The 26,450-nt window shown below is 35.0% G+C and overlaps 2 protein-coding genes across 10 annotated transcripts in view; one reads left to right on the forward strand and one right to left on the reverse strand.

Annotated features, from left to right (window-relative positions):
* Nucleotides 1-25,494, reverse strand: part of COPS2 (COP9 signalosome subunit 2) — a 58,909-nt gene extending 33,415 nt beyond the window's left edge. For all 5 annotated transcript variants that reach the window (XM_073800965.1, XM_073800963.1, XM_073800962.1 and 2 more), the window contains exons 1-11: nucleotides 25,373-25,494; nucleotides 13,624-13,737; nucleotides 12,876-12,953; nucleotides 10,381-10,506; nucleotides 8,349-8,459; nucleotides 8,152-8,229; nucleotides 6,078-6,252; nucleotides 4,565-4,743; nucleotides 4,400-4,452; nucleotides 1,414-1,511; nucleotides 141-223 (exon numbers count right to left, since the gene is read on the reverse strand). In XM_073800965.1, coding sequence (XP_073657066.1) covers nucleotides 141-223; nucleotides 1,414-1,511; nucleotides 4,400-4,452; nucleotides 4,565-4,743; nucleotides 6,078-6,252; nucleotides 8,152-8,229; nucleotides 8,349-8,459; nucleotides 10,381-10,506; nucleotides 12,876-12,953; nucleotides 13,624-13,737; nucleotides 25,373-25,426 — 1,149 coding nt within the window. In that variant the 5' untranslated portion in view covers nucleotides 25,427-25,494. The remainder of the gene's footprint in view (nucleotides 1-140; nucleotides 224-1,413; nucleotides 1,512-4,399; nucleotides 4,453-4,564; nucleotides 4,744-6,077; nucleotides 6,253-8,151; nucleotides 8,230-8,348; nucleotides 8,460-10,380; nucleotides 10,507-12,875; nucleotides 12,954-13,623; nucleotides 13,738-25,372) is intronic.
* Nucleotides 25,495-25,571: 77 nt separating this feature from the next.
* Nucleotides 25,572-26,450, forward strand: part of GALK2 (galactokinase 2) — a 136,503-nt gene continuing 135,624 nt past the window's right edge. The window contains exons 1-2 of one of the 5 annotated variants that reach the window (XM_073800946.1): nucleotides 25,581-25,879; nucleotides 26,001-26,125. In XM_073800946.1, coding sequence (XP_073657047.1) covers nucleotides 26,049-26,125 — 77 coding nt within the window. In that variant the 5' untranslated portion in view covers nucleotides 25,581-25,879; nucleotides 26,001-26,048. Of the gene's footprint in view, nucleotides 25,880-26,000; nucleotides 26,126-26,450 lie in introns of those variants that run through there. The other 4 variants (XM_033851658.2, XM_073800947.1, XM_073800958.1 and 1 more) reach the window with 4 other exon arrangements.

Genomic DNA, 26,450 nt, shown 5'->3' on the forward strand with positions numbered 1-26,450 from the left:
AGGAAAAACCTTAAGTTATGCTGTATTTTAAAAAGGTAGTATTACAAAATGTTAACAAGAATCACTCTTTTAAATAGAAGATAGGTATACTGCATTTATAACTACAAATTATAAATATTAAAATCAATGAATAAAAGTACCTTAGAAATAAAAGGAATATGTATTCTTGTGTAAGGCTTAATTAATTTTATAAGCACTTGTGTTCTGATGTTTCGCAAAAGCTCTGAAAGAAAAAAGTTAAAATAACACAATTGTATTTACTAGTTTGTATAGCTTTATGAATCACTATGTACTTCTAAATTATATTAATTAACTATATCATTTATCTTCTCAAAATACATCTTTCTTCCTAACAAGAACATAAGGTATTTGTATCTAAAAACATCTGGGTTCAACAGATGCATAGTATGATTAAAGGTTGTCTTTCACATAATTTTTTCTTGTTCCCACCTCCCTGATTTTGCTCACGTTGTGATACTACTTAAAATATCCTCTTGCCTTCTCAATAATACTTCACTGCTCATCATTTCCTCTACAGTTTCCTCTTTCAAGAAGCTCTAATTTGTACCCACAAGTTCCTTATTTTATGCTCTTTCAAAACCTAGAGTAGTACATTTTATACAATGATTTTACAATTGTCCCTAGTTCTTCATGTAAGTGTCCTTTAAAAAAAATAGATAGAAGTTCATGCACAAGACTTCTATATTTTTCTACGCCACAAAATATAGTATCGTTCTAAGTTCAAATAAGAACTTTAAAAATATCTGCTGAATGAAAGAGAAAGGAAGGTGAGGAACAAAAGAACATTGCTTCTGATCTTTGGATTTTCTTAATGCATCTGGAATTCAAGTATTTGAATAAGTTGTCCCAAATGGTTATTAAAAACCCTCAAATAGCTCCATAACAGGTAGGAACACTGGAGGTATAAGCGGTTCCAGAACAAAGAGACGACTTTTATCTTTGTTAATCAGAACTTATTAAAAATCTCATACATTTGTTGGTACAGTGTTAGCCTACCTTTTCAAAGTAAGTGCATCTCAGCATTATCAACAGCAGGCTGTTTTCAAAACTTTTGTTGTCAAAAATAAATCCTAAAAATTAACTTTGAACTTCAACATCAGTAATAAACATGCAACAATATCTAAATTAGAATAAGAAGGTAAAAGGGACAGCCACCTTAAATGAAATGGACATCATATAAGAAATTGATTACATTAATAAATGAAATTGGCTAGTGATTTCTTTAAAACAGCTTTATAATTTTAAGGAATATTCCATTCCATGACAGCATTTAGAAACATTTCTATATTTTGCAATAAACAGAAGAAAAACAGCTTAATTCCATGTAGCTCCATTAAGAAGTACTGTTTGACAGTGACAAAGAAAGTAACAATTTCAGCAGAAAGAATATACCTTCAATGTGTTCCCTTATGAAAGGATCATCCATGATGTTGCTGTGATTTGTTTTTAGAATCTTTTCAAATTCAGTGATGTCATTATTCTGATAGGCACTAAGAGAAAAAGAAAAGCATAAATTTTGTCAAACATGAAGAAGTCATATATTAAATCAGATAAACCAAAGAGCCTATTTCTCAATTTTTATATGCAAAAATCTAAATTATATTATAGTTTCTGTCATGGAAATTGGAATTAAACACACATGTATCCTTCTGAAAATAAAATGAATTTCCTTTTTAATGCTTTTGGTTTTATAAAGGAAAGATAAATTATATCTTCTGGGGTTATAATATTATATTTATACATAGCTAATTAAAATCTTCCCTAAATCTTGGTATTAAGAATTGACAACAGTTTAATAACTGTTTAATGCTTGATGCTTTTAACTTAAATTGTGCGTTTAATCCCTAAGAAACCAGGTTTCATGCATACTACTGTATGGAGGAGTTTGGATATAAGACAGTATATCCTCCCTGAAGGTTATTCAGAAATGCAGCTTCCTAATTTTTATCTTCTAGAAAGGTACCAGCAACTGCCAAAACTTCTTAAAGGGAACATTTGATTCTCAATTCTCTCTAGCCTTAGAATTCCACTGAGCTATACAGCAGAAACATTGGTGGCAGATAATTAGTGCCAAATGGGATACACACACAAAGTAGAGAGTGATGGACACTGCTGCAGAAGGCCAAAGGCTGATTTACATTCATGATTCTCTGAGACGTCTACTATCTACTCTCGGAGGCACTATGGGGATTTTGCTAAAGGTGCTGAGAAGGAAGAAGCCAACCTTCTGGATATGGCACCACTGTCTGCTTTATATGTAAGACATATCATCAGCCATTCTGCACGCCCTCTGCTGTGCTTCCATCTGTTGGGTCGCAATGTAACTTCATGTTAGGGACAGGTGATTCAAGTGCTTCAACAGGAATTATTTTCCTCTAGTCTGCTGGCAACTGACTAGGAAGATAAAATTAGGAAGCATTACTTTTCTTACCTACCCCAAATATATTATTGTAATATATAATACTATAGGAGGATATATTCAAATAGTGAAAACACTTGCACACACATATATTTTAACCAAAAGACATTCTTTCACTATTTAAGTGGCTTAAAAAAAAAAATCTTACACAAAATGTGGGACACCACAGGCCACTTCTTTCAAAATTTATCATTAAAATAAGTTTTAGAGTTCCAATACAGAGGCTTCACTAGAGTAAATTGTAAGACATAATATACAAATATAGCCATTACTTTTTAAAGGTCTGATAAATCAGTACTTTAATCCATTTAATGCATTTAACCAATTTAATTTGAACAAAATATTAATGTCCAGGGCAAAACTTTCCCTCAATATTTCTTTAAGAGTTTTAAAAGTTAAACTGCTGCTTAGCAATATAACTTAATAAACATTTTTTAAAAGTATTATGTAGCTAACCTCTATAAACAGATAATCTCTTAATGTGGCCAAATGTAGGTAGAATAAACTATTTGAAATAAAGATGGAGAAGCCTCCTTTCATAACTAAAATCAACTTAATTCAACAAATATATATTAAGATAAACTAAAGAAGTAAACAATAAAAAAGAAACTGATTTTTTAATGTTGCAGTTTAGGTTTTTTTTTTTTGCGGTACGTGGGCCTCTCACTGTTGCGGGGCATCTCCCGTTGCAGAGCACAGGCTCTGGACGCGCAGGCTCAGCGGCCATGGCTCATGGGCCCAGCCGCTCCGCGGCATGTGGGATCTTCCCGGACCGGGGCACGAACCCGTGTCCCCTGCATCGGCAGGCGGATTCTCAACCACCGCGCCACCAGGGAAGCCCAGTTTAGGTTTTTTATCCCCTAACCATTCGTAGTCCCCTTAAAATAAAATCTTTCTTATTTTTTACAGCTAAAATTAAGGTTTCAAACAAACAAAAAGCCTAGTAACTTGTAAAAGTCATAGCCAAATAAAAACAAAGTAAATGAGGACATTTTACATAGAAGCTTAAACAGTATTATGAAATAAGCTATTCTCTCCAAGTATATAAAATTTATATGTAGGTGACTCATAATTTATAGTCTAACAGTACTTTTTTAAATTAAAAAAAAGACTATTAAGACAATGCCTGGTCATCTAAATTACCTAAAAGTATCTGAAAACAAACAAAAAAACCCAACCTTGCACCATGTCCCTAACTACGTTCTTCCTGTCTTGGTACTCAGCCGTACAATCTAAACAATGGACTTGAAACCTAGTAAGTTCCTTGGTTTTCTATAAAGAAAGCCCATTAAAGCCTAGGCTCCATCTATTCCTGGCCCAGAGGAAAATTTTTCTTGCTCATTGATTTCTTTTACAAAAACAGGTCTTTTCTAGGCTCTTTGCTTGGTTTCATTTTCTTTAATTTTGTTTAATATTAATTGATTATGGCAGGTTTTTTAGTCATTAGCTATAATTAGTCATATCTTTCTCCACAAAAGGCAATAATAAATCCTTAGATTTCTTACCAGTATGACACCTCTGCTGCTCCTTACATCAGAAATTTAGCTGAGGCAAATTTATTTAAAGTGATTTTTAATCTTGTCAATTAAGAAAATATACAAGTAAAGAAACTGTCTTACTGAAAATTCTTGACTAATGTAGACCAATTCATAATTTCATTTTGGATTAAGGCAGGTAGAAACTGTAACATTGTGAAATTGTTCTAAAACCTCTACAGCTTTCTACTGAAAAACAGTGTGTGCACACACTCATACAGATAATGAATACTTATAAAATCTCGTGACTAACAGAAACAGTAAAATAAATGACTTCAAAAATTTCATCAACTTTGGTATACTTCAAGCCAAAATACAAGAGAGCAAACATTGAGTATTAACTGAATTCTGAAAAGTTCTCTCCTCTCTCCTATTTATTCACTGCTTTAAGGTAATTTACCTTAACTGAAATATTAAAGCTTACCTTACTAAATTCGTCATTGCTAGAATTTCTGGATCATTTTTGTAAGGTTTGGCCTAAACAGTTAAAAAAAAAGAAGAAGAATTAATTGTGTATGTACAAAAAAAGAATACATTTATTTTCACAAGAGATAGCTGATAGAAATGAAGAATTAGAGCACAAACATACCTCCTGTGAGTCAAATGGATTTATTCCCGATTTCATTAGCATATTTGCTAAGACCAAATATTTTAAGCAAGTGGTTCGTCTTGGACTTCCCGATTCATCATAATTCTTGAAGGCTTCAAAAAAATCAGTGTGTGCCTTTTCAAATTCACCTTCTCTCAAGTGCATTTTACCACCACATTCTGTAAAGAATAAAACAGGAGAAAAGAGGACATTTTCAGTTCTGTAATAACAAGATTGAACACTTTATAAAAATTAAATGAAAACTATTTCAGTGCTTCCAGTCTTTTAATTCTATATCTTGAAGACTACTAGCTCCTGTAGTGTGTAAAGGGCACATACTTTAATTCTTAAAAGCAAGCTCTTCATTAAACATCAGCCAAACAAGCATTTGCAAATCTTTATTCTCAGTTGAAGTAGAAAGTAATTTTATCAAAACTACAATGAGCTACCACCTCACACCAATCAGAATGGCCATCATTAAAAAGTCTACAAATAGCAAATGCTGGAGAGGGTATGGAGGAAAGGGAAGAACCCTCCTACACTGTTGGTGGGAATGTTAAATTGGTGCAGTCACTATGGAAAACAGTATGGAGGTTCCTCAGAAAACTAAAAACAGAATTACCATATGATCCAGCATTCCCACTCCTGGGCATATATCCAGGGAAACTTATAATTCAAAAAGATACATGTATCCCTATGTTCACAGAGCTCACAGTAGCCAAGACATGGAAACAACTTAAATGTTCATCGACAGATGAATGGATAAAGAAGATGTGGTACATATACACAATGGAATACTACCTGGCCATAAAAAAGAACGAAATAATGCCATTTGCAGCAACATGGATGCAACTAGAGATTATCATACTAAGTGAAGTAAGTCAGAAAGAGAAAGACAAATCCCATATGATATCACTCATATAAAATAAAGCCACAAATGAACATATCTACAGATCAGAAACAGACTCACAGACATAGAGAACAGACTTGTGGTTGCCAAGGGGTGGGGAAGGAGGAATGGACCGGAAGTTTGGGGTTAATAGAAAACTATTACATATAGAATGGATAAATAACAAGGTCCTATTGTACAGCACAGCACACTATATTCAATATCCTGTGATAAATCATAAAGGAAAAGAATATAAAAAAGAATGTATATATATGTATAACTGAGTCACTTTGCTGTATAGCAGAAATTAACACATTGTAAATTAACTATACTTCAATAAAAAATAAATCATTAAAAAAGAAAGTAATTATATATATATCATTACAATTCAACAATAGAACTTCTGATGGTGAATTTTTTATTAATAATATCTTTACTGATGTAAATTTTACAAAGACAAAGATTCATCCTAATTCCCTTCTAAGACTAGATCATTTCTTTGACTTCACTACTTTGCCTTTTATTTTCACTAAAACAAACAACCTTCAGAGTCATTCAATCATATGTAAGGACACCTTGATATCTTCCCATGACAACTGCCCACCCTTTCCAAACCAAACTTGCCTCTGATGACTCCCATGATCAGTGGATGAGGGATGGCAGACTTGATGTGAAGTGACTGTTCATAGAGTGCTTTAAGTTTTTTGTTATTTTTCTGTGCCGTGTACATTTGAATTTCCAAAGCATATATTTCTAATAACTGTGTGCCTTTTTTCAGGTCATCTTCTCCATCATCAGTCTAGGAAAGCAAATAATGAACATTTAGTCAAGATAGAATTCAGAGTCAACCTAGTGATTTTTACTTGCGTTACCCTGAGAACCTTACACTTATAATACTAATTCTGTGGGAAAATGCATAACAAATTTCAGTTGGGACCTAGATTACTAAGAACATGACCTTCAATGGCCAAAAAGGAACCCATTTTCTAGTCATTTTTGTATTTTCTAGTCATTCAATAGGAAAAAAGTGGCCAGAGGTATTTTTTTAATGTATAAAAGTTGCAATGTTTTGTTTTAGCTAGGAGATTATGAATGGTCTTCTCCAAATCTTCACAACTACTTTAGATCCACTGATTCAATCAAAAGCACTTCTCAAGAGCCTTCCTAGAGCCAGGTACTGGGACTACCTTGGGGAAATACAAATTTAAATAAGCCAATGTCCCTGATCTCAAAAAGTTCATAATCTAGAAGACCAATCTGTCAACAGATAAATTATAATATAAATGATAATAACTCTAGTTAAGTATGAACCAAATGCCAAGAATGGAAGAGAAAGGACTAATTCTCTTGGGGGATGTCAAGGGAATAACAAAGGTGGGGAGATTTGAGTTCGACTTTGAAAGATGACCAACAGCCCACAAAACACAGGCCACGAAAAACAGAATATGGTCAACAGTCAGATAATCATAACATCAAGCACTGACATACACAAAGCCAAAATTTATTATTTATTTGGTCTTCCAACTTAAAACTTCCCTTTATTTGTTTTTCACTGAGTCACAACCAGACCAAAAACTATGATATGTAAGACAATCTGTACGTTCAGATTATTATGCATCTCTCTATGCTTTAATGTTATTTACAATCCAGATGGCATTTTCCTTATGTTCTGAAATAAACCAAGCAAAAACTTCTCCAGAGGGCTTTTTCATATTCCTTATGTATATATTTGTAAGACTTTTTAAAATTAGAAATGCCTTCTCAACCATTTTCATTTCATGTGGAAGTGAACACACAGCTGGTTATGTACCAGATTCCCTTAAGAATGTATAGATAAGAAACAATCCGTAAATGACTGATCTGCCTTATAAACCAAACCTATTATGAAATATAAAACATTTTCCTGTTTTTAAAAACTAAAAAAAGGTAAAGTTATTAAATGAAAATATCTGCAGATGATTTAGAACACTTTTCTGATTAACTTTTTACCCATTCACAGAAATAACACATATAATTAAAATAAACGTACATGGCATTGAAAGAGCATAAAAATATTTAAAACAGTATTTCTACATAATATTTAAACTAATATCAAGTAACTTATTGATCAAGACAAAAAAGGAAATACAAAATTACAGCTCACATTTAGAAAGTTATACAGGTATACTGTCCAGACCACATGGTTATCCAAATTTAAATTAAATTAAAAACTCAGTACCTTCATCTCACTAGTCACGTTTCAAGTGCTTGATGACATGTATCTGATACTACCATATTGGAGAGCACAGATACAGAATGTTTCTAACATCACATGAAGTTCTATGGGACGGTGGTGTTACAGAGGATTCATACATGAAAACTAGAATATAAAATATCTTTATGATGTATGTCTATAATATCCTTTCCAATTTTCATAGGGTACATAATTAAATATGAAAGCCTTATTCTTAGTATTAATGACTGGTCTGTTCATTTATTGATACCTATGCCTCATTCTACAAAAATAAGGATTGAAATTAGGACTAGGAGGAAGAAATGTAATTCTCAGAGAAAATTAGCTTTCTGGTAACTTATTTTCCAAATTTTATTTTTGCAATGATGCTTGAACAAAAACATCCCTAAACAATGTTTCAAATACAATTTTTTCTTATGCTTTTTTATTATGAAGAAATATTAAGAAAAAATAAAAGAATGCTACCTGGCAGGACTGATGTAACTGGCGTAAAATTTTTTGAAGCTTTCCATATTCCTCTCGTTCTAAATATAATTTCCCCAGCTGTAAAAAAATAAACTTATTAAAATTAAAAGATTTCAACAGAAGGTGCATCTTTATAGAGTTTATCAAGGATACCCGCCCACTCTTCAAAAGAAAAAAAATGTAATTATAATTGTTACCTTTGTATTTGTCTTAAACCACAGTCTGTCATTCTTAGCATCTTTCAAAGCTTCCAGTGTTGTTTCATAGAATTCCTGCAGTAAATCCATCTGACATAAAAAATCAGAATTCTATAATTGTAAACAGCAAATTTGTACCTGTTAATAAAGTTAATTTGAGCAAACTAAAAGTGCATCTTTGAACTTTAATATACATAAGATACACTATCTGTATCTTATTGAATGTCTGTGACAGTCCACAAAATTAACAAAACTTTAGCAAAGTACAGACCAAATTTACAAAAAGTGCCAAGATGTGTTTTTATGCGTTAAAAAAAATAAAACCCAGAAAATGTCTAATGCTCTAGTAGTACAGGTTTGTCCTTTTCAATCTAATAACTTGTTCTATATTAGCAAAGTAAATGACATGCACATAGAACTAGTTGTGCTGTTTATTATTAATAGTGTATATCTTATGCACTCAACTCTTATTTGGTGCCTACTATATGGCAAACACTAAGTTGTTAAAGAAACAAAGAATAAGCCTCTTCCCTCAAAAATTCTTCTATAAATGTCACTAATCAATTAACTGGACTACAAGCTTTTAAGTTACTGGTAAACTGTTGGAGTTGAGCGGAGGGAAAAGTCTAGCACAATTTTAGCTGAGTCTAACACCATCAGTTCATAAGTCTGACTTTTTTAATGGAAATTGCTGTTTGTTTTGCATTATGATAAGCCCCTCTGTCCCCTTCCCCCCCCCCCGCCCCCCGCCCCGCTTCTGGCTCTACCTTTGTTTGAATACCTGATTCTCTATGTCTCTACTTAACAGGATCAAGAGGTAAGAGGGCCATGAGAACAGGAAAGCTTGATACTTTCAGAAAAGGTTGCCTATTTATTCACGACTGCCGATGGCACAGTAAGTCAAGTGTTGCCCAACCAATATCTATACTTACTTTCAAAAAGACAAAAAGCTTACATATAATAGCATGAAGCAACACACAATCTTAAAGTTTTAAATTACTTAATTCCCCCCCAATATCTGGCATACCATTTATGAATAATGTACAAAAAACTGTTTTGATAACACTTGTTTGTAAAACTCAGAAAATATTTTTCCACTTAAGAAAAGCCCCCTGATATTTAAGAACTCTAGAATTAGTGCCATTAAGTGTTAATGTTCTGAACATAAGTTTATCTTCCTCTATTTCCATTACATATATTTTAGATATAAACAGTAAAAATAAACTGCCTCAAGAAATAAAAACAACATCTAGCAGAAAAGACAGAATGAAAGACGGTGATTCTGAGATGAACATTTTTTGAGTACAAAGAGTTATTAAACGTTCTAAGAAATGCTAAGTGATATAGAAAATACTTCTTGTGCTCCAACATCATAGCGTAAGAAAGCTGAAACTTAGGACTATGTTGCTTAAAAGAATATAAACGAATAGTCCAATTAAAAATTACCTTAGCAATAAAATAATCATTGCTTTTCTTAATAATCAAAGACTAGAATAATGAAAGCACTATCATTCCCCATACCCACTGTAGTTTCATCATCCATCATCCACCTATTCTTTGTAATAGAACTTATTGAATTGAACACCTAATGAGTAATGCCAATTACTAATGGATATGAGTACAGGTTCTCCTCACAAGGATCTTTATCTAATCAAATCTACACAAACCACCTGACTCACTGTTAAGTATTAACAGCTCAGGGTGGCTAGCTGAAGTGCTGATGAAGTTTATTAGAAGGAACTGTGATAGTAACTGTATGGGAGTCTAATATAAGCCTGCAAAAGTTGTGTGCAGATTGTTAGTATCTAAGGTGATATTTAAAGAGATTAAGCTAGGGTTATAATCTTTTAATATTATACAATTAGTACTGTAATCAAGAATAAAATACACATTATTTTTAAAGCACACTAAAAATAAAAACGAGCATAACTGCTTAAATAAAACCTCTAGGCCTTAAAAACAAAAAAACAAAGCCCGTAGTATAAATGATAAACATATTAATAAGTACTAAGAGGGAAAAACAGAATCTAACCTGCTTAGAAGTGGAGATATAATCAAGAATAGAATTAATGGATTTTTCAGAATAATTTCTTGTGACCGCACTCCGAATATAGGTCAATAGTTGTTTATATCTGTTCATCATTTCTGGAAAGTTTGTCTGTGAGGGAAGAAAAGTGCATTACTAGGTACATATTTATTTACTAAGATATATACACATGATTAAGATTATAGTACATATTACTAGCTAATTGAAAAATAGTTTTTCAATAATAGAGAAACTGTATGACAGAAACATAAATAAAAAATTTAGCTTAAATTTGAAATTACTAGATTACTCAGTAAATGAATCAAATTTTTGAAGTTAGGCTTTGAAAAAGTACCACTTATAGATTTTCCAAATTTCAGATATTGTTCCTCATGGCACAACAAGCACATTTATTTAAATCACAAAAACTACTAAAATATTCATAGACCAAAAGATAGAAATAAGTCCTACTTTTCAAATATTCTTTCCTAAAAATTTACCCCTTCATCAGGAAGCTCTCTAACAATAGTTATATATTTCTTCTCTCCCTATTATTGGCAGGCTTTTATATTAAAATGTGAAGTGAAAGAATCTCTTCAAGCCCAGGTACTCATCCCACTATCAAGAAAAGTCCTCCCAACCCCTAAAAAGGGGAAAAGTCCTCCCACCTAAGGCCCTACTCAACAGCAGATGTAGCTACTGTTGCTATTCCTTGCAGGACTATTTGCATTACTGTGGTTATTCCAGGTAACATGAAAGATCTGAGGAAATAAAGGACTATTAGTGAAATTTCCAGCACTTAAATATTTTGGCAGAGGGTCTATCATCCCTCAGAGCATATCATATAAGTCAACTTATGAGTCTAACCTTATAACCTGCATCCACAGTCCCCACAATCTCCAAGTGCTGTTAATCCCACTTTTCATTGGGATTAACAATATACTCTACTTTTAATCACAGAGTGGAGCAATGGCAGATACAATGCTTTTTTTCTTGAATGACAGAACATGTAAATTTATTAGGGTGAAGAATAAATTAATGACACTGTAATTTTTCTGCTTATGACTATGTTCTGCCCTGGTATATAGCATGAAGGACAAAAAAAGAAAAACATGAGAAGACTCCCTGAAACGTTCTAAGCAAGTGAATTACAAAAAAGAAAACTAGTAGGGGTAGGTGAGAAAAAACAGATAGAACAATGAGAAAAGCTTTAGCAATATACATCAAACTACTTTCGTTTCCAAGTATACCAACACCACATGGGGGTAAATAATAGGTAACACCCTCTCAATGAGCCACTAAAACCCAAGTTATAGAACGTATCTCCTAGCAAAATGGAAATCAGAAATATGACTGTCCCAACTTTGAGATTATATCTTGATACTGAAATAGGATTTTAGCAAAAAGTTAGTTTTGACTTCATTTCCTTATGCCACAATAACTTTAAAGCTAATTTTTCAAAAATTATGTTACTGTAATTAAAGACTGAGGGACGATTAGGTTTACTGGTTTTTATTTGCAGTGGTGAATGCACAGAGCAGCTGACAACAAACCTTTCCAACTTTTTACTGCCCAAGAGGACTACACAGAAACATGAGTCCGACTCTGAATCTACCTCAAAAATGAGGCGGCAGGGATGGAAGCTGAAACTACTCTTGTAAACCACAACTTATTCAGAGATGCTACTACAGCATAAAAAAGGTAGAGAAGGAAGGTAGGCAAAATAACACAAAATACAAATAATCCTCTCCTTTCACTTGCTTCCCATCTTGGCTCAAGGTAAAATGGTAAAATCAAACCCTACGGGTGGCATACATTTAAACGGGCTCAAAAACTAAACGACTGCTATAGTATGTTAAAATAGTAGATTTCTATAGGGTCTCTTGGTATTATTTCAAATCACAGAATCTTAGGAGTTGAACATGGGCCCGTAACGTCACCGTAATTGTTCAATCAAAATCTCCATCCCCTGAGACACCTGATGCTTCCATAGCCCTCTAAATTATAAAATATACTGAACGTATTCTGAAGATATATAAAGCCACCTGGATTTACCAATGGATTATTTGTGGGGTGAGAGACAAAGAGAGGAGCCATGAAGGTTTTAGCCCTAATCAGTTGAAGAGGAACGTTTTGTAATAAAAAGTACAACCTCAGAACTCCAAAATAAACACTAATAGTTTGTTTAAAAGTCACTCTATTAAGAGTCTCATGCTCTACTGATTGACCTAGCCTGGCAGCGAAAAGTCATTCTATTAATAATGCAGCTAAATACTGCCCATGTATCGAAAAGATAAGTTTTCTTAAACAGAAAACTTTGTATCCTATGCAGAATTTTTAAAATTTAGTACTACTGTAGTCACAAATGAAAAGCAGGCTAAATATGGAAACATATCAACAGAATTATTTTAGAGAAATAGATATAATGACATTTTGTTGCCATGAGGTTTTTAAGTACAGAATTTCATTAACAGTTTAATTCCTCTCGAAACAAATCTTACCAACTTGAAGTTAATCTTAATCATTTGTTTCAGTGCTTTAAATCCCCATTCTCCTTTTTCACCTTCAAGTTCCAAAACCTAAAAAAAGAAGAAACTTCCAGTATAATTTAATACCGTTATTTTCTAATGACACTCAATATCTAAGTTGTAAACTAATTTTACATTATATGCATGAAAAACACTGCCCCAAGAACTCTACTTCTCAATGTCATTTTTAATAGGCTTAAGAAAAGAAACCAGCCTTAAAATGCTTACTTAAGGTAAGTGAGCTTATTTTGAAGTTTCTTCATCAAAAGATTAAATAAGAACTACTTCTTGATTATACAATCCCAGAAGTACTTTTTATTCCTCTGAAAAATCCGCTGGTAAGAATAACCCAAAAGTTTATCAATAGGAAAGAAATCACACTATTTAATAATGAAACCACACCTGTGTGATTTGTCACCAAAAGACAAAGGAACAGGATTGCAGGGATAGTAACTATTGACCAGCATGTTGATTCTCTTTCTGCCAGAACCATACTAGCTTTTCAGGACAATGGCCCTGCTCTACAGATAACCTGATTGGAAAAAACAAAAGGATAGCCCTTTTCAAATATTTGCTTTTGTTGCATAATGCAAACTTATTTTACAGGATTATCACTAAGTATCCAAACGTACTACTGATATAAAATCACTTGGAATTTACTTGATTTAAGACATCATTTAGAAAAATATAAGACACAGAACCAGCCAGAAAACATATGAACCTTTTGGAAACTGCTTAATGCTGCTTTTGGGTCGTCTTCTTTTAATGCTTTGGAATTATAGTACTGATTTTCCAAATCCACATTTGGCTCAGAGTTACTATCTTCAGAGTATTCCTGTGTGTTAGAAAGAGATATTAAAATGAAGGAAAAAAAGAAAAGAAACCCACACATTGCTAAAATGTGAATAATGTTAAGAGAAAATCCACACATTTATAAAAAACAAAGCAATTACATAGGTGAAACCCCACTGATGTTTAAACATTAGTTAAATAACAAGGGGAAAACCCCAAATCAAGTGGCTAGCAGAGTACAGTAGTCCCTCCTTATCCGTGGTTTCACTTTCTATGGTTTCAGTTGCTCCATCAGTTGAGGTATAGAAACTGGAAAATTCCAGAAGTAAACAATTCATAAGTTTTAAATTGTGAGTCATTCTGAGTAGCACGAAGACATCTCTTGCCATCTCTCTCTGTTCCACCCTGAATGTGAATCATCCCTTTGTCCAGAATATCCCACCTGTCCTGTGAGTCACTTAACAGCGGGCTCAGTTATCAGATCCACTATTGTGGTATCACAGTGCTTGTGTTCATGTTACCCTTACTGTACTTAAAAATGGCCCCAAAGCTCAAAAGTAGTGATGGTAGAAATTCACATATGCCAAAGAGAGGCCCTAAAGTGCTTCTTTTAATTGAAAAGGTGAAAGTTCTCAACTTAAGGAAAAGAAAAAAAATGTATGCTAAGGTTGCTAAGATCCATGGTAAGAACGAATCTTCTATCCACAAAATTGCGACGGAAAAAAGAAATTTGTGCTAGCTTTGCTGTTGCAGAAGTTATGGCCACAGTGTGTGAAAAGTACTTAGTTAAGATGAAAAAGGCATTAAATTTGTGGATGAAGGACATGAACAGAAAACATGTTCTGACCGATGGTAATGTATTATGCCAGAAAACATTGAGCCTATACAAAGATGTCAGCAAAGGATTCCCTGAAACGAGTGACACCAGGCCATTTGCTGCAAGTAAGGGATGGCTGCCTAGTTTCAGGAACAGGTTTGGACTGAAAAATATAAAATTACTGTAGAGGCTACATCTGCTAATGAAGAAGTCATTGTCACATTTCTGGCAAAGTTGAAGGAGTTAATTAAGGACAGAGACCACATTCGTACAACTTTTATTACAGTATATTGTTATAATTGTTCTATTTTATTATTCTTGTTAATCTATTACTGTGCCTAATTTATAAATTAAACTACATTACAGGTATGCATGTATAGGAAGAAACACAGCATATATATGGTTTAGTACTGTCCTTGGTTTCAGGCAAACACCGGGGGTCTTGAACTACTGTAGAATCATTTCTTTCCTTCAGGTCAAAACTATGATTTCCACAGAATCAACACAAAAGCAAATTGTAAAGAAATATTGGTTATGATCTTCAGTTCTGTAGTGGTTAACCTTTTGTTGATAATAGAGCCTGAGAAAAATCAATGTGAATACTAATTATTATGTAAATGTTACCTATTCACCTTTAACTCCATAATCTAGCTTTTGCTACTCCCTAAGTCTAAATTTCATTATTCTAACATGGCCTGACTACTGAGGATGGTAATCTATATATAGCAGAGTACTCTGTTACTAAATATAACTATATGTTTATAAGAATATTTGCTTTATGTGCATTCCACATTACTCAACAGCTATTTAGTTATATTAACACACTTTAGTCTTGTAACAAATCAAAATAAATAAAACAAAATTTAGTTATATAGTTTTATGTGACTTTTCATCACATAAATTCAGTTCCTAGTTATGGAACAATAAAGCACCAAGAAAAATTGGAGTAACACTATTTTGTGGAGCGGTATAAACAAGAGTTTAAAATAGTTCCAGGATATGATATTCAATTTAATGATGAGGATTATAAAATATACATAAATTAGTGTAGTAAAAACTATTATTTTAGGAAGAGAGAAGATTATTTCCTTCAGCTACGAGTCATCACAAAGGGCAAGTTTATGCCAAATTCAGAATTGTGCCTGAAAGTAAACAGAAAAAGACAAGAACAGCTATTTCTAAATCCAAGTACAGGGAAACTTTTTTTGCAGATACTTATGAGAAATTTTGTATTGTCTCATAAAGGCACATGAAAGAAAAAATGCACATGAGTGTAGTGTTAGAAAGCTCAAAAATATGTAAACACAAGACGAATTTTTCCTATGACCAGTAGATGGAGGGAGGTGTTTGATCTTAGTATAGAATCAGTTTTAGCTGACCACAATGGCTTTGTAATGTGCGCCCTCTGGAGGATAATTATTTCCTTGTATAAAGATACTTCCTGTGAAGCACTGGCACTCTGTCTCACAAATGTAAGTATCAGGAATTCAGTTATGCTCAATATATGAAAATCCTCTGGAACACTTCTCTTAGAGTGGGGATCAAATTCTGAGTAGTGCGTAAAGTTCATAATCACTCATTCACTTCCTAACCCTGTAATTTAGGTTTGACTACAGTAAAACTGATTAAACTAAAAGAGCAATTAATAAATAATGAACATGCCAGTGTATACACCAAATCATGTTATTAGAGTAATGGCTTCTGAGCCAGGTTGTGAAAGATAAATGGGAGTTTGCATGCTGGACAAAACAAGAAAGGGGAAAAGAGAACAGCAGACACGAAACTGTAACGGGAGATAGCTAAACAACTAAAAGCAATCATACCGCTGGAACATAAAAAGTCCTTACTGATTCTACCTTGAACATGAATCCCAAGTCCATCCACTCCCCCCTGCCCCGCCACCACCCTAGTCTACCACGCCACTTTCATCTCTCCACAACTATAACCTTCCCATTCTCCTTTTTTTTTTTTTTTTTTTTGCTGTACGCGGGCCTCTCCCGTTGTGGAGCACAGGCTCCGGACGCGCAGGCTCAGCGGCCATGGCTCACGGGCCCAGCCACTCCGCGGCATGTGGGATCTTCCCGGACCGGGGCACGAACCCGTGTCCCCTGCATCGGCAGGCGGACTCTCAACCACTGCGCCACCAGGGAAGCCCCCCATTCTCCTTTTTAACTTTCAAATTCCAGTCTTCTTAGGGTAAGCAGCCAGAATAATCTTCATAAAATGTAAATTATCTCATTCCTCTTCTCAAAAATGGTTTCCCATTGCTCTTAAAATCAAGTTCAAAAATCACCAAAATGTGACTCGATTATGCACCCAACCATATCTCCTGTCTAGCCCTCCCTCATTCACTTTGCTGCAGCCACCCTGGCCTTACCTCACAAGTTGCCAAACTTGTTCTCACCTTTACATGACATTCCTTTTTCTTTCTACTTCTCTTCATCCTATTAACCACTGCATGTCATTACAGCTTAAGCATCACCTCCTCAGGGAAGACTTGGAGTAAAGAATCATAGCTATAAAACCTACTCTCACCTTTGGAAATCAGTTCTTCTCAGTTATTCTCTAGTAACTGTTCAATAATATATGGGAATAGCTAGAACCAGAAAATGACCTTTATGCAACCCAAATCTTCAGAATGCACCCCTGAACTTGGAAGCAAAATATCTTTGATTTACATCTATCACCAAGTCTAAGAATCTGGACTCTTACTCAAAGCCCATTTATTTTTGGTTTCTTAACCCATAACGGATTAGGAAAAAAAAAACTGACCAGTAGAAGCTGAGAGGCACACATGAATAGGACATGGAGTTGCCAGAAGGTTAACTTCAATTACTGGAAATTACTGAACTGATTATAACATTGTTGAAGGCAGGAACCTTTATATTTCCTACCATGTCTGAATGCCTCTTGTAGTACAAGACTGACTACCTCCAACTTCTGGGAACTGACTGGCTCCAGCTAATGATATTTCTAACTTCTACATAACTCCCCCAAATCACTACAATTGAGATAAGACTTAATCCAGCCCTCAGCATTTTGTGAATATGTTATTTTGGTTTTTCATATTGCATGGGTTGAGAAGTGAAATGTATATTTTTTGCATAATTGCAATTCAGTTCTTAAGTGTTACTGGTGAAATGTATAAATACATGAGAATTGGCACAGCTGATACGTTACTGACTGGTTTCTTATAATTAGGCAGTCCCGTGTTACGATCTGCAACACCATGTTGCAGCCTCCATGACATCACTAACCTGTCATTTGCAACTCAGTGAATCACACCATCAATACAAACTATGCTACAGCAAAAACTATTCACTTACTACACTGGCATGATTTTTACACTGAAGATATTTTGAGAAGTCTTTAGAATAATTCTTTTGTGTAGAATATCTATTATATATTATTTATATCTATTATTTATACTCAATGATAATGATCTTTAGTATAAACCAGCAATTAAATGTTGCTCAACTAATGCAAATTAAGTCTTTCCCCTCAAGCTATTCATGGTCTGAGACAGATATGCAAATGAAACACCAATATAACACAATAAAAGCAGTAACAGAGACACATACTAGGTACAGTGAGTGGCAGCTCAGATGAGGAGTAATCAACTACTCTTGAATGAGTTAGAAGAGGGAAAAGTTACCTGAACCAGGTCTAAAAGTAGGAATAGAAGTTCCCAGGGATGAGACAAGGTACCGGAAATAAAACAATTAACCATGCAAAAGCACGGAAGCTTGAAATGGCATTGCATATTTGGAAGAACCATCAATAGTCTGATTGGGCTGAAACACAGGATGTGTGTAGAGCTGATAAGAGATAAACTGGATCAGACAGTAGAACTGTACAAGTCTAGCAAGAAGTTAAGATCAAATCGAGATGCACTAAAATGTTTTATAGGGAATTAGACTTGTGTTTTAGGAAGAGCATTCTGGTAGTAATGAAGTAGCCCACTGGATACTCTTACAACACTCTGGCCAAGACATGTGAAGGTCTGATCCAAGCAGTAGAACAGGGAGAAGAGGAAGGGGATAGAATAAATATATGCGATGTTAAGGATGTAAAATAAAAAGGACACATCATATGGGCACAAGAAAGGGGAAATGTTATCTCTAAAGACTATTGCTGACTTGGTTACACACAATACCATTAGTCAAAATAGGGAATATAGGAAAAGTATTAAAAAAATATTGCTAACTGAATTCCCTTATGTCAGATGAAGAGGTGCTAACTATAATTTATAAAAGCATAAATGAAATGTTTTAAAAAGAGAAATTGAAGTTTTAACCTACATATTAAGAATGCTTTAAAAAAAACAAAGAATTTAAGCAATATATGAAAAAGCAAGCACTCGAACAGTGTTAAAGGGATTTTTAAAAATCCACTGAAGTTCATAATAGTTCCAACCCACTTACATAATAACTCATGTCCTGACATCTTCCCAAAGCAATTACGTACCCATCTACACCAACCAAATCTATTCTTTCTTCCCCCCAAATATGCCATGTACTTCAAAATCTCTGCTTTGGCATACACTGGTCTCTCTGCTAGGAATTCTAATCCACCGCCCCTTCCAACAAACTTCCCACTTTTCTCCTATGATGTGCCCCACCCCTAACACTCCTGAGAAAGGTATTCATCAAGGCTTACCTTGTGATTCTTTCTCCAACTCTTCTTAGCAAAATAAATTTTCTCCTCAGTCATGCTTCTACATGACATGGCATGTCTCTAAGACGGAGTCTTGTGTGTTTGCTGTTCCCACCTCCCCTCTCCCCTCACCTGCCCCACCAAGAGCTTCTCAAAAGCAAGAACTTACTTTTACTCATCTTGGTATCCCCAGAGCCTGGTATATTACAAAATGCTCAATAAGTGTTTGCTTAATTGAAATGAAAAGTGGGTGAATGTTCCAAAATAACACAACACACAATAGGTAGAGACAATTTTGACTCTATGTTGGAATGTAGCCACTGCTGAACAGGGTCAGTTTCATAGTTCATGTACTTGTGTCTCTTGCCAATAGAGGTCTTAAGAAATGTGCTCTAGGAAAACAAGACTCACCATTAACAATGCTTCCTAAGCCTTGACCATGTTTAGACAGCTATACTAGATGTTGGGCATCTAGGGCAAAGTCTCATTATCCTTAAAGGATGAGATTTAATCCAAGTCCTAGGTAGCCAACTGTGGTTTAGCCATTCATAAAATTAACCAAACTTTTAAAAATTTCACTCAAGGTAATGGATCCTAATTTGTATATGGTATAAATCAGAACATTCTTTTATCTGTCCTAAACTTTCAGTCTTCAAATTAAATTTTCCAACAAGACATCATTGAAGTCATTAGACTTGGGCTCTAGTTTTGACTCGGCCCCTAATTTGTCATGTAAATTTAGGTAAGTCACTTACACTGGATGTTTCAGTTCCTCTCCTGTCAATTATGGGGGTTGATCTCTAATTCTTGCTTAGATCCATGTGTTCATTTTGGGACATGGTACACAAGTACAAATTTATTCTGTTGGATGTTCATACTTTACAGATTTACATTAGGGATGAAAAAATTTATCTCCTTGTTAGCACATAAGAGCTGTCTCTCATTACTTATGGGAGATCTTATGACGACATCCTTGTCATTAGTTATCCTTGTTTGAACCTCTCTAATTTCATTATATAGGATATACCTATGAGGTAATTCAACAGGCCTTTTTGAAAATACACCCAAACTTATATTTCAAACCAATGTTCTTTAAAGTAGTAACTTTAAGAGGTGGTAAATTACTGGTAAATTATTCCAATTATACTGACATGGATTATTAAGTAACACTTCTGAAATTCTTAAGTTAGATGTTTCCGACCTAAAACAGCATCATCCAGTTTGAGGGCCCAACTTATTTATCAAACCCGACTCACACAATTTTTGACACCTATAGAATGGAGAAAACTTGGTTATAGCTCAAGTTTAAAAAAAAAAAAAAAAAAAGAAGCTGCACACTGTTTACAACAGCAAAAGGAAACAGGCCAAATTCTCATCCATAGAGAACTGGTTAAATAAAGTATGGTACATCCAAGCAATCAATGCAGCTATAAAAAGAAGTAAGTAATCTCTCTGCATAGTTCTATGGAATAATCTCCAAGATAAAGTAAAAAGCCAAGTGTAGAACAATATACATAATATGCTAAATATGCTACATCTTGGTTTAAAAAAGGGGAGTGGGATAAAAATGTGTATTTGGTTACCTACGGGGAGGAATGGGAACTGGGCAAATAGGGAACAAAAATGGAAATTTTATTTTAACATTTCACGTTTTTGAACCATGTGCATGTATTACCTATTTTAAAAAGCTAGATGCTTCAGGTTCTGAAGAACTCTAAAAAATTTTGAGCAATGACAAAAATCACTGTTTGGCGCGCCCCCCCACCCCCCAGCCAAGATCAAAGTAAGATTTCTGTTCATCATTTGTACCCTGTAAACCATCCCCTCTCCCCCCAGCAATAAAATGCAGGTTCACTGTGAAAGGTTTGCAAGAAATAAACACATTTTAATTTTCCTGACACTTTTCATATTTTCCAGACATTTTTTCTATATTTTTCCCACCCAGCAAAATGAATTTTAGCCCCACCCAATAAAATCATAATATGGATTACATATTTATAGTGGACATGTGTTCACTATGTGCACAGCAATGGTGATTGACTCTTCCTCTCCTAGGTGAGGGTTTTCAATTATAGTGCTCCTCCCACAGGGCAGGGGAAGCAACCTATCCTCCCTCTCTACAGGGACTGAGCGGTTTGAAGAAGGCGATGCAGGCCTAAGGTGAATCAATAAAAGTTCTTCCTGGGTTTCACTGTTAGAGCTAGCAAGGAAGACTCTTTTTTGCCTTTGGGGTTATAATACTAGGAAGATAACACATTATATCACAAGATCTTGTGATATAATGTGAAGGCAATTAAGCCAATACAGTGAGGAAAGCAGCCCAGGAAGAGACAGAAACAGAAAAAGACCCAGCATCATTATCTGAGCCATGAATCCAGCCATATTTACACTTCCTGGTGATGTGAGCCAATACACACTCTTTTTAGTTTAAGCTAGTGTGACATGTATTCCTGTCCTCCCTTACACCCAAGAGTACTGACTAATTTATCAATTTTTTCATATCATTGGATATTCTTTAGAAGCATGGTTTGAAATGCTGACATACTTTCCATCACATGGATATATCATAATTTATCTATTATTACCTTATTAATATTAATAGTATTCCCGTACTACTGATGATTTGGGGGGTGTTTCCAATTATTTCCAATTAAACATGTCTTTTTTTTTTTTTTTTTGGGCCACTCTGAGCAGCTTGTGGGATCTTAATTCCGCGACCAGGGATTAAACCTGAGCCCACGGCAAAGAAAGCTCCAAGTTCTAACCACTGGACTGCCAGGGAATTCCCTGTCATGTTTTTTTTAAGCCTCAACTGTATAATCAAACTTCATCTTTGTGAAGACTACATGCAGAATTCCAAATGTGTGTACAGCATAAAAAACAATGGCCCAGACCACAAAAAGTATATTGTTTGAAAATCTGTTCTTAAAGATCCCCAACATTTTGTTTGTCAAGCCTGTGACTGAGACAACAGTCTCAGAATAAAACAACCTATAACCTCCAAGTTCCTTATATGTACAGTGAGTGACAAGTGAATGTCTTAGTATTAAACACACAAATCCCTGAGGCTATTTTTTGCCCCTGTCCTATATTAATCTACTTCTTTTTCAAAGTGTATATTCTATTCATGTCCATTCAAAAATCTTTTTAAAAAATGGAACTGTTATATTTTAATTTGCTAAACCATGTTCTAAGGTTCTTTATAACATACATGACATTTGTCTGATCTTGTTAAAGTTGTGACAAATAAGAGATTCTGTAAGATATCCTATAGCTAAGGCTCTTCTCTCTCCCCCCAAAAAGTAGGAAAAAAGAAATAAACTTCTAGGGCATTAAAACAGCTATTTATTAAGACAAGAATAACAATAATAGTAAACATTCATTCACGAATCACAACTATAAACCTGACTAGGTGACTATAAAGAGGCTCACATTTCAGTAATACATCTAACCAAGCAGAATTAGTCTACCTTTTCAACATTTTTTTTCTAATAATAACATTTAAGTTCAAATATACAATACCTATAAGAGGAACTACTAAAGAATAATTTTTGGTATTACATCAGTCTGTCTTAAATCCTTTCTAAAAGATTATTAGAAGTACCAGTCAACTTCATGCTAGAATGGCTGAACTGTGGAATTACAATACAGTTAACTTATCTATCAAGGGCCTTATTAACTTAATGAACGGCACTATAGTTATTACTTATTATTATTAATTGTTACTATTAACACTATCGTATATAAATCTGTAAAATTACCATTGGATTAAAAGACATTTACCAGTACCGTCTTCTACTTCTCCATTCACTCCTATGCTTAGAAAATGCCTGCTTTTGCCTCAAATAAAAGTCAAAAAGCTCTTAGAAATAAAAGGTCAAGCCTATTGAATTAATTTCATGTTTGTTTCTTCTTTTTTTTAACCAACTTAATTCTCATTTAGCTCTTGGGCACAAATCATTATTTACTTTTTTCGATAAAACAGTATAGTTTTGGAAACAAATTTTTACTTTTTCCAGTGGTATCCTAACTACCTATTTCTACTAGATTGGGCAAGAACAAGAAGTGATTTAGGGTATTAAAATTTATCAACAGACAACTTATAAAATATATACTGAATATATCTGTAGTTAGGATACTCATGGTTCTTGTTAACATTTTGACTAAAATGAGGTGATGGCAAACTTTCCAACAAACAATACATTTTTTAATAAAAAAGAAGTTTCCCTAAAACAGCAAGTCAATTCTGACTCTTTAAATTCTAAGAAACAAAAAAACAGAAAAGACCCAGGCAAATAACTATTAAAAAACAAAAACAACAACTTTTCTTTTGGCAACATGTAAGCATGAAATGGCAACCAGCCCTCTTAATCTTTTTTTTTAAACATAGTGGCTTAAGGAAATTAACTAAGGAAGTAAAAACTAAATTAATATGATATCTATGTAAGAGAGATATGGGGGGAGGACTATTTAACAGAATGCTGGAGTGGGGAATTATTATTTAATTGTGTGTGGTAGTGTAAAATCTTACATTTTTTGGTTAAGAAATTTAAAAAAAAGGTTAAAACTACATGTTCAATTTTATATTGTACACGTACTGTAGGCCCTCAAACGCTGGAGAAACATAGCCAAGTTAAATCATGTTTGTTTAATTAAAATCCTTGCAAAAATGAACTGAGTACTTCATGGGACTGTAAGATTCTCATTGTCATTCTTACGTTAGAGACTCACTCATAGTGCTAATAAGTCATGTATTCAAAAAACTATTGCTTAGAAAAGAGATAGGTACAAACATGTAAAAACACTAGTTAGAACAGTTAAAAGAAACACTTCCGTAGTTAAAAAGTACCTGTAATATAAGTAAACATATAATAAATAAAAATGCACAAAATATTACAATTAGCATATTCTTAATGGACTTAGGGCACTGACTAAAACTGGCTTGATCTGAAGAAACTAAAATGGAAGGCAGAAATCTTAACTATTAGCAAAACTCTGCGTTTAACTTTAAGAATTATCAACACCTCTACTAAAAATTTCAGGTAATAACAAGCATTTCCCTCTCCCTTTTGCAAATATGCCTTCTTTTAAAAGGGAAAGATTAATTGGAAACGACTATACAAAGATTTACACTAATTCAAAACGATATATTAATATCTTGAGAACTCTCTGGCACCTAAAATATGAGACAGACTTCCCTAAGCAACTATTTCATAACTTTACGATAATGCAGCATCACCATAATATACAAGAACCATGCACAAAAACACCCCCAAATAAAAAGCAAAGCCAAGTTGACGCTAATTCTTGGTGCAGATAATCTTTCTTAGTTCCCACACAGGTAATGTTTTTGAATATCAACTTGAAATGTTAGTGAATTTTTAAAAACCTGTAAATCTGTTCATAAATTAAACCCTGAATCTCTAAAAATCACCATTCAGCTACAGAAATTCGTTTAGTTCTACACTGTTGATATTTTTAACTTTGAATATTGGGAAATTTCTAAGTCAGGATAAAAGCCAATGTGTCAATCCCCTTATACCACCCCACCCGCCAAACCCCAAACAAACAAAAAGCAAAACCTCCTTACCAGCTTTTCTCTTTAAACAAGTAGTTAAACTACTTTTTTAAAGCTAGCCTTGCTCTCAGTTCTCTACTGCACCTTTACCTTAAACCAAAACGGACCCTGGACAAGACTAATTAAGCTCTGTTTCCAGGAGACTCACAAGTGGCTTTTCGCTGTCAGGCCTGCGAGCAGTAAGGCCTCCTAGTTTTCGGACCCCTCTCCCAGCATTTCGCACCCGCTCAATTCAAGTGTGAATAAGAGGGGCCGAGAATGCTGGGCCCGAAAGGGCATCGCCGGGGCCTAGACCACTGCACGGTCCCCAAGGCGGCTCGCGCGGTAGGGAAGAGGGAGGAGGCATAGAGAACCGGGCGCTGGAGGCCAGGGGAAACGGAGGAGGCGCTTGGACTTGGAGCGCAATGCTCGGGACCCCCTTCGCTGCCTCCTTTACCCTCCCTCCCCCCATGCTGGAGAGGCAGGGCCCGGGCCCGGTGCGGGAAGGGGGAGGAGGTAAACTCGTCCTGTCACTGCACCGGGAGAGGCTGGAAGGAGCACATGTTCAACGGGGAAAGGCCGCGGCCGCCCCGGCCCCTAAAGCCAGAAGCCACCTCCAGTCCCAGAGTTCTGTTCCCTGCGCCTCACCAGGTCGTAGTCCTCCTCATCATCGCACATGAAATCATCCTCCATGTCAGACATCTTGGCTGGGACGGGGGGGGCGGGGGAGGAGAAATTGGAGACAACCTCCTCCCACAATCCTCCGCGGCTCAGAGGCGTCACTCCCAGCTTCTCCTCGCCTTCCCGTCGCTCTTAGAGGAGGTGACTGTTTCCTCCCGGAACAAATGAGCTCGGTTTCCAGAGGACTCGCTCCGACGCCGAAAGCGATTGCACCGTCCCCTCTTCCTGTGAGACGGTTGGTGCCTTAGCAACTAAACCTAGCAACTAGGGAATCCTCGAGTGTTGCGGATCTCGGCTGAGGGGCCTTGGAAACCTTGAGCTCACAACGAGCCGTTTCCAGCCTCCTGGGCAAGGGAACAGTATCCTCCCTTGCCTGGGATTCTGGAACCATTTCATTCTGGTGAAAGTAAGAGGCAGCTTGGGACCAGCAGCCTTTCGCGGAGAAAAGTCTGACATGCCCATCCTATGTGACAGGTAGTTATTTTTGCCATGATTATCGATGCGCATTTAGCCCACACATTTTGGTGGGTGGTCATGTGATGTTTGGAAACCTTTCGGCAGCACGATTTACACGTAATGTTTGTTATATTTGTAGTCGGCAAAACGACTCTGTGGATATCCCAAATTAGTAAAGTATCAATCAATGGAGGCATCTGAAGTCTTATTCAGTTGTTCAACGAATTATAAACTAACCTTTACTGCCCGTGGGACCGAATTAAGGTAACAGCTAACGACTGTTTTTTTTAAAAAATGCGTTATTGTTGCACAACATCGTTAGTAGAATTCGAAATAAAAAAATGAAATGAAGGGGAAAAAACTGCTTTTCAAACAACATTTTCCATATAAACTTCCAGTTTTGTCCACTTGAATTCACAAATTTTATATAGCTATAACACAGATATAATTTCAGATTCTTTCTGCACCTAGTTATGTAACAGCATAGGACAATGTATGCAATATATTGTTGACAATGATTATTTTAATGGCGGCATAATAAGCCCTTGGTTGAATGTACCAATGCACCGTAATTTACTTAAGCATGCTA

Source organism: Tursiops truncatus, chromosome 2, assembly GCF_011762595.2.
Source record: "Tursiops truncatus isolate mTurTru1 chromosome 2, mTurTru1.mat.Y, whole genome shotgun sequence".
Lineage (NCBI taxonomy): Eukaryota > Metazoa > Chordata > Mammalia > Artiodactyla > Delphinidae > Tursiops > Tursiops truncatus.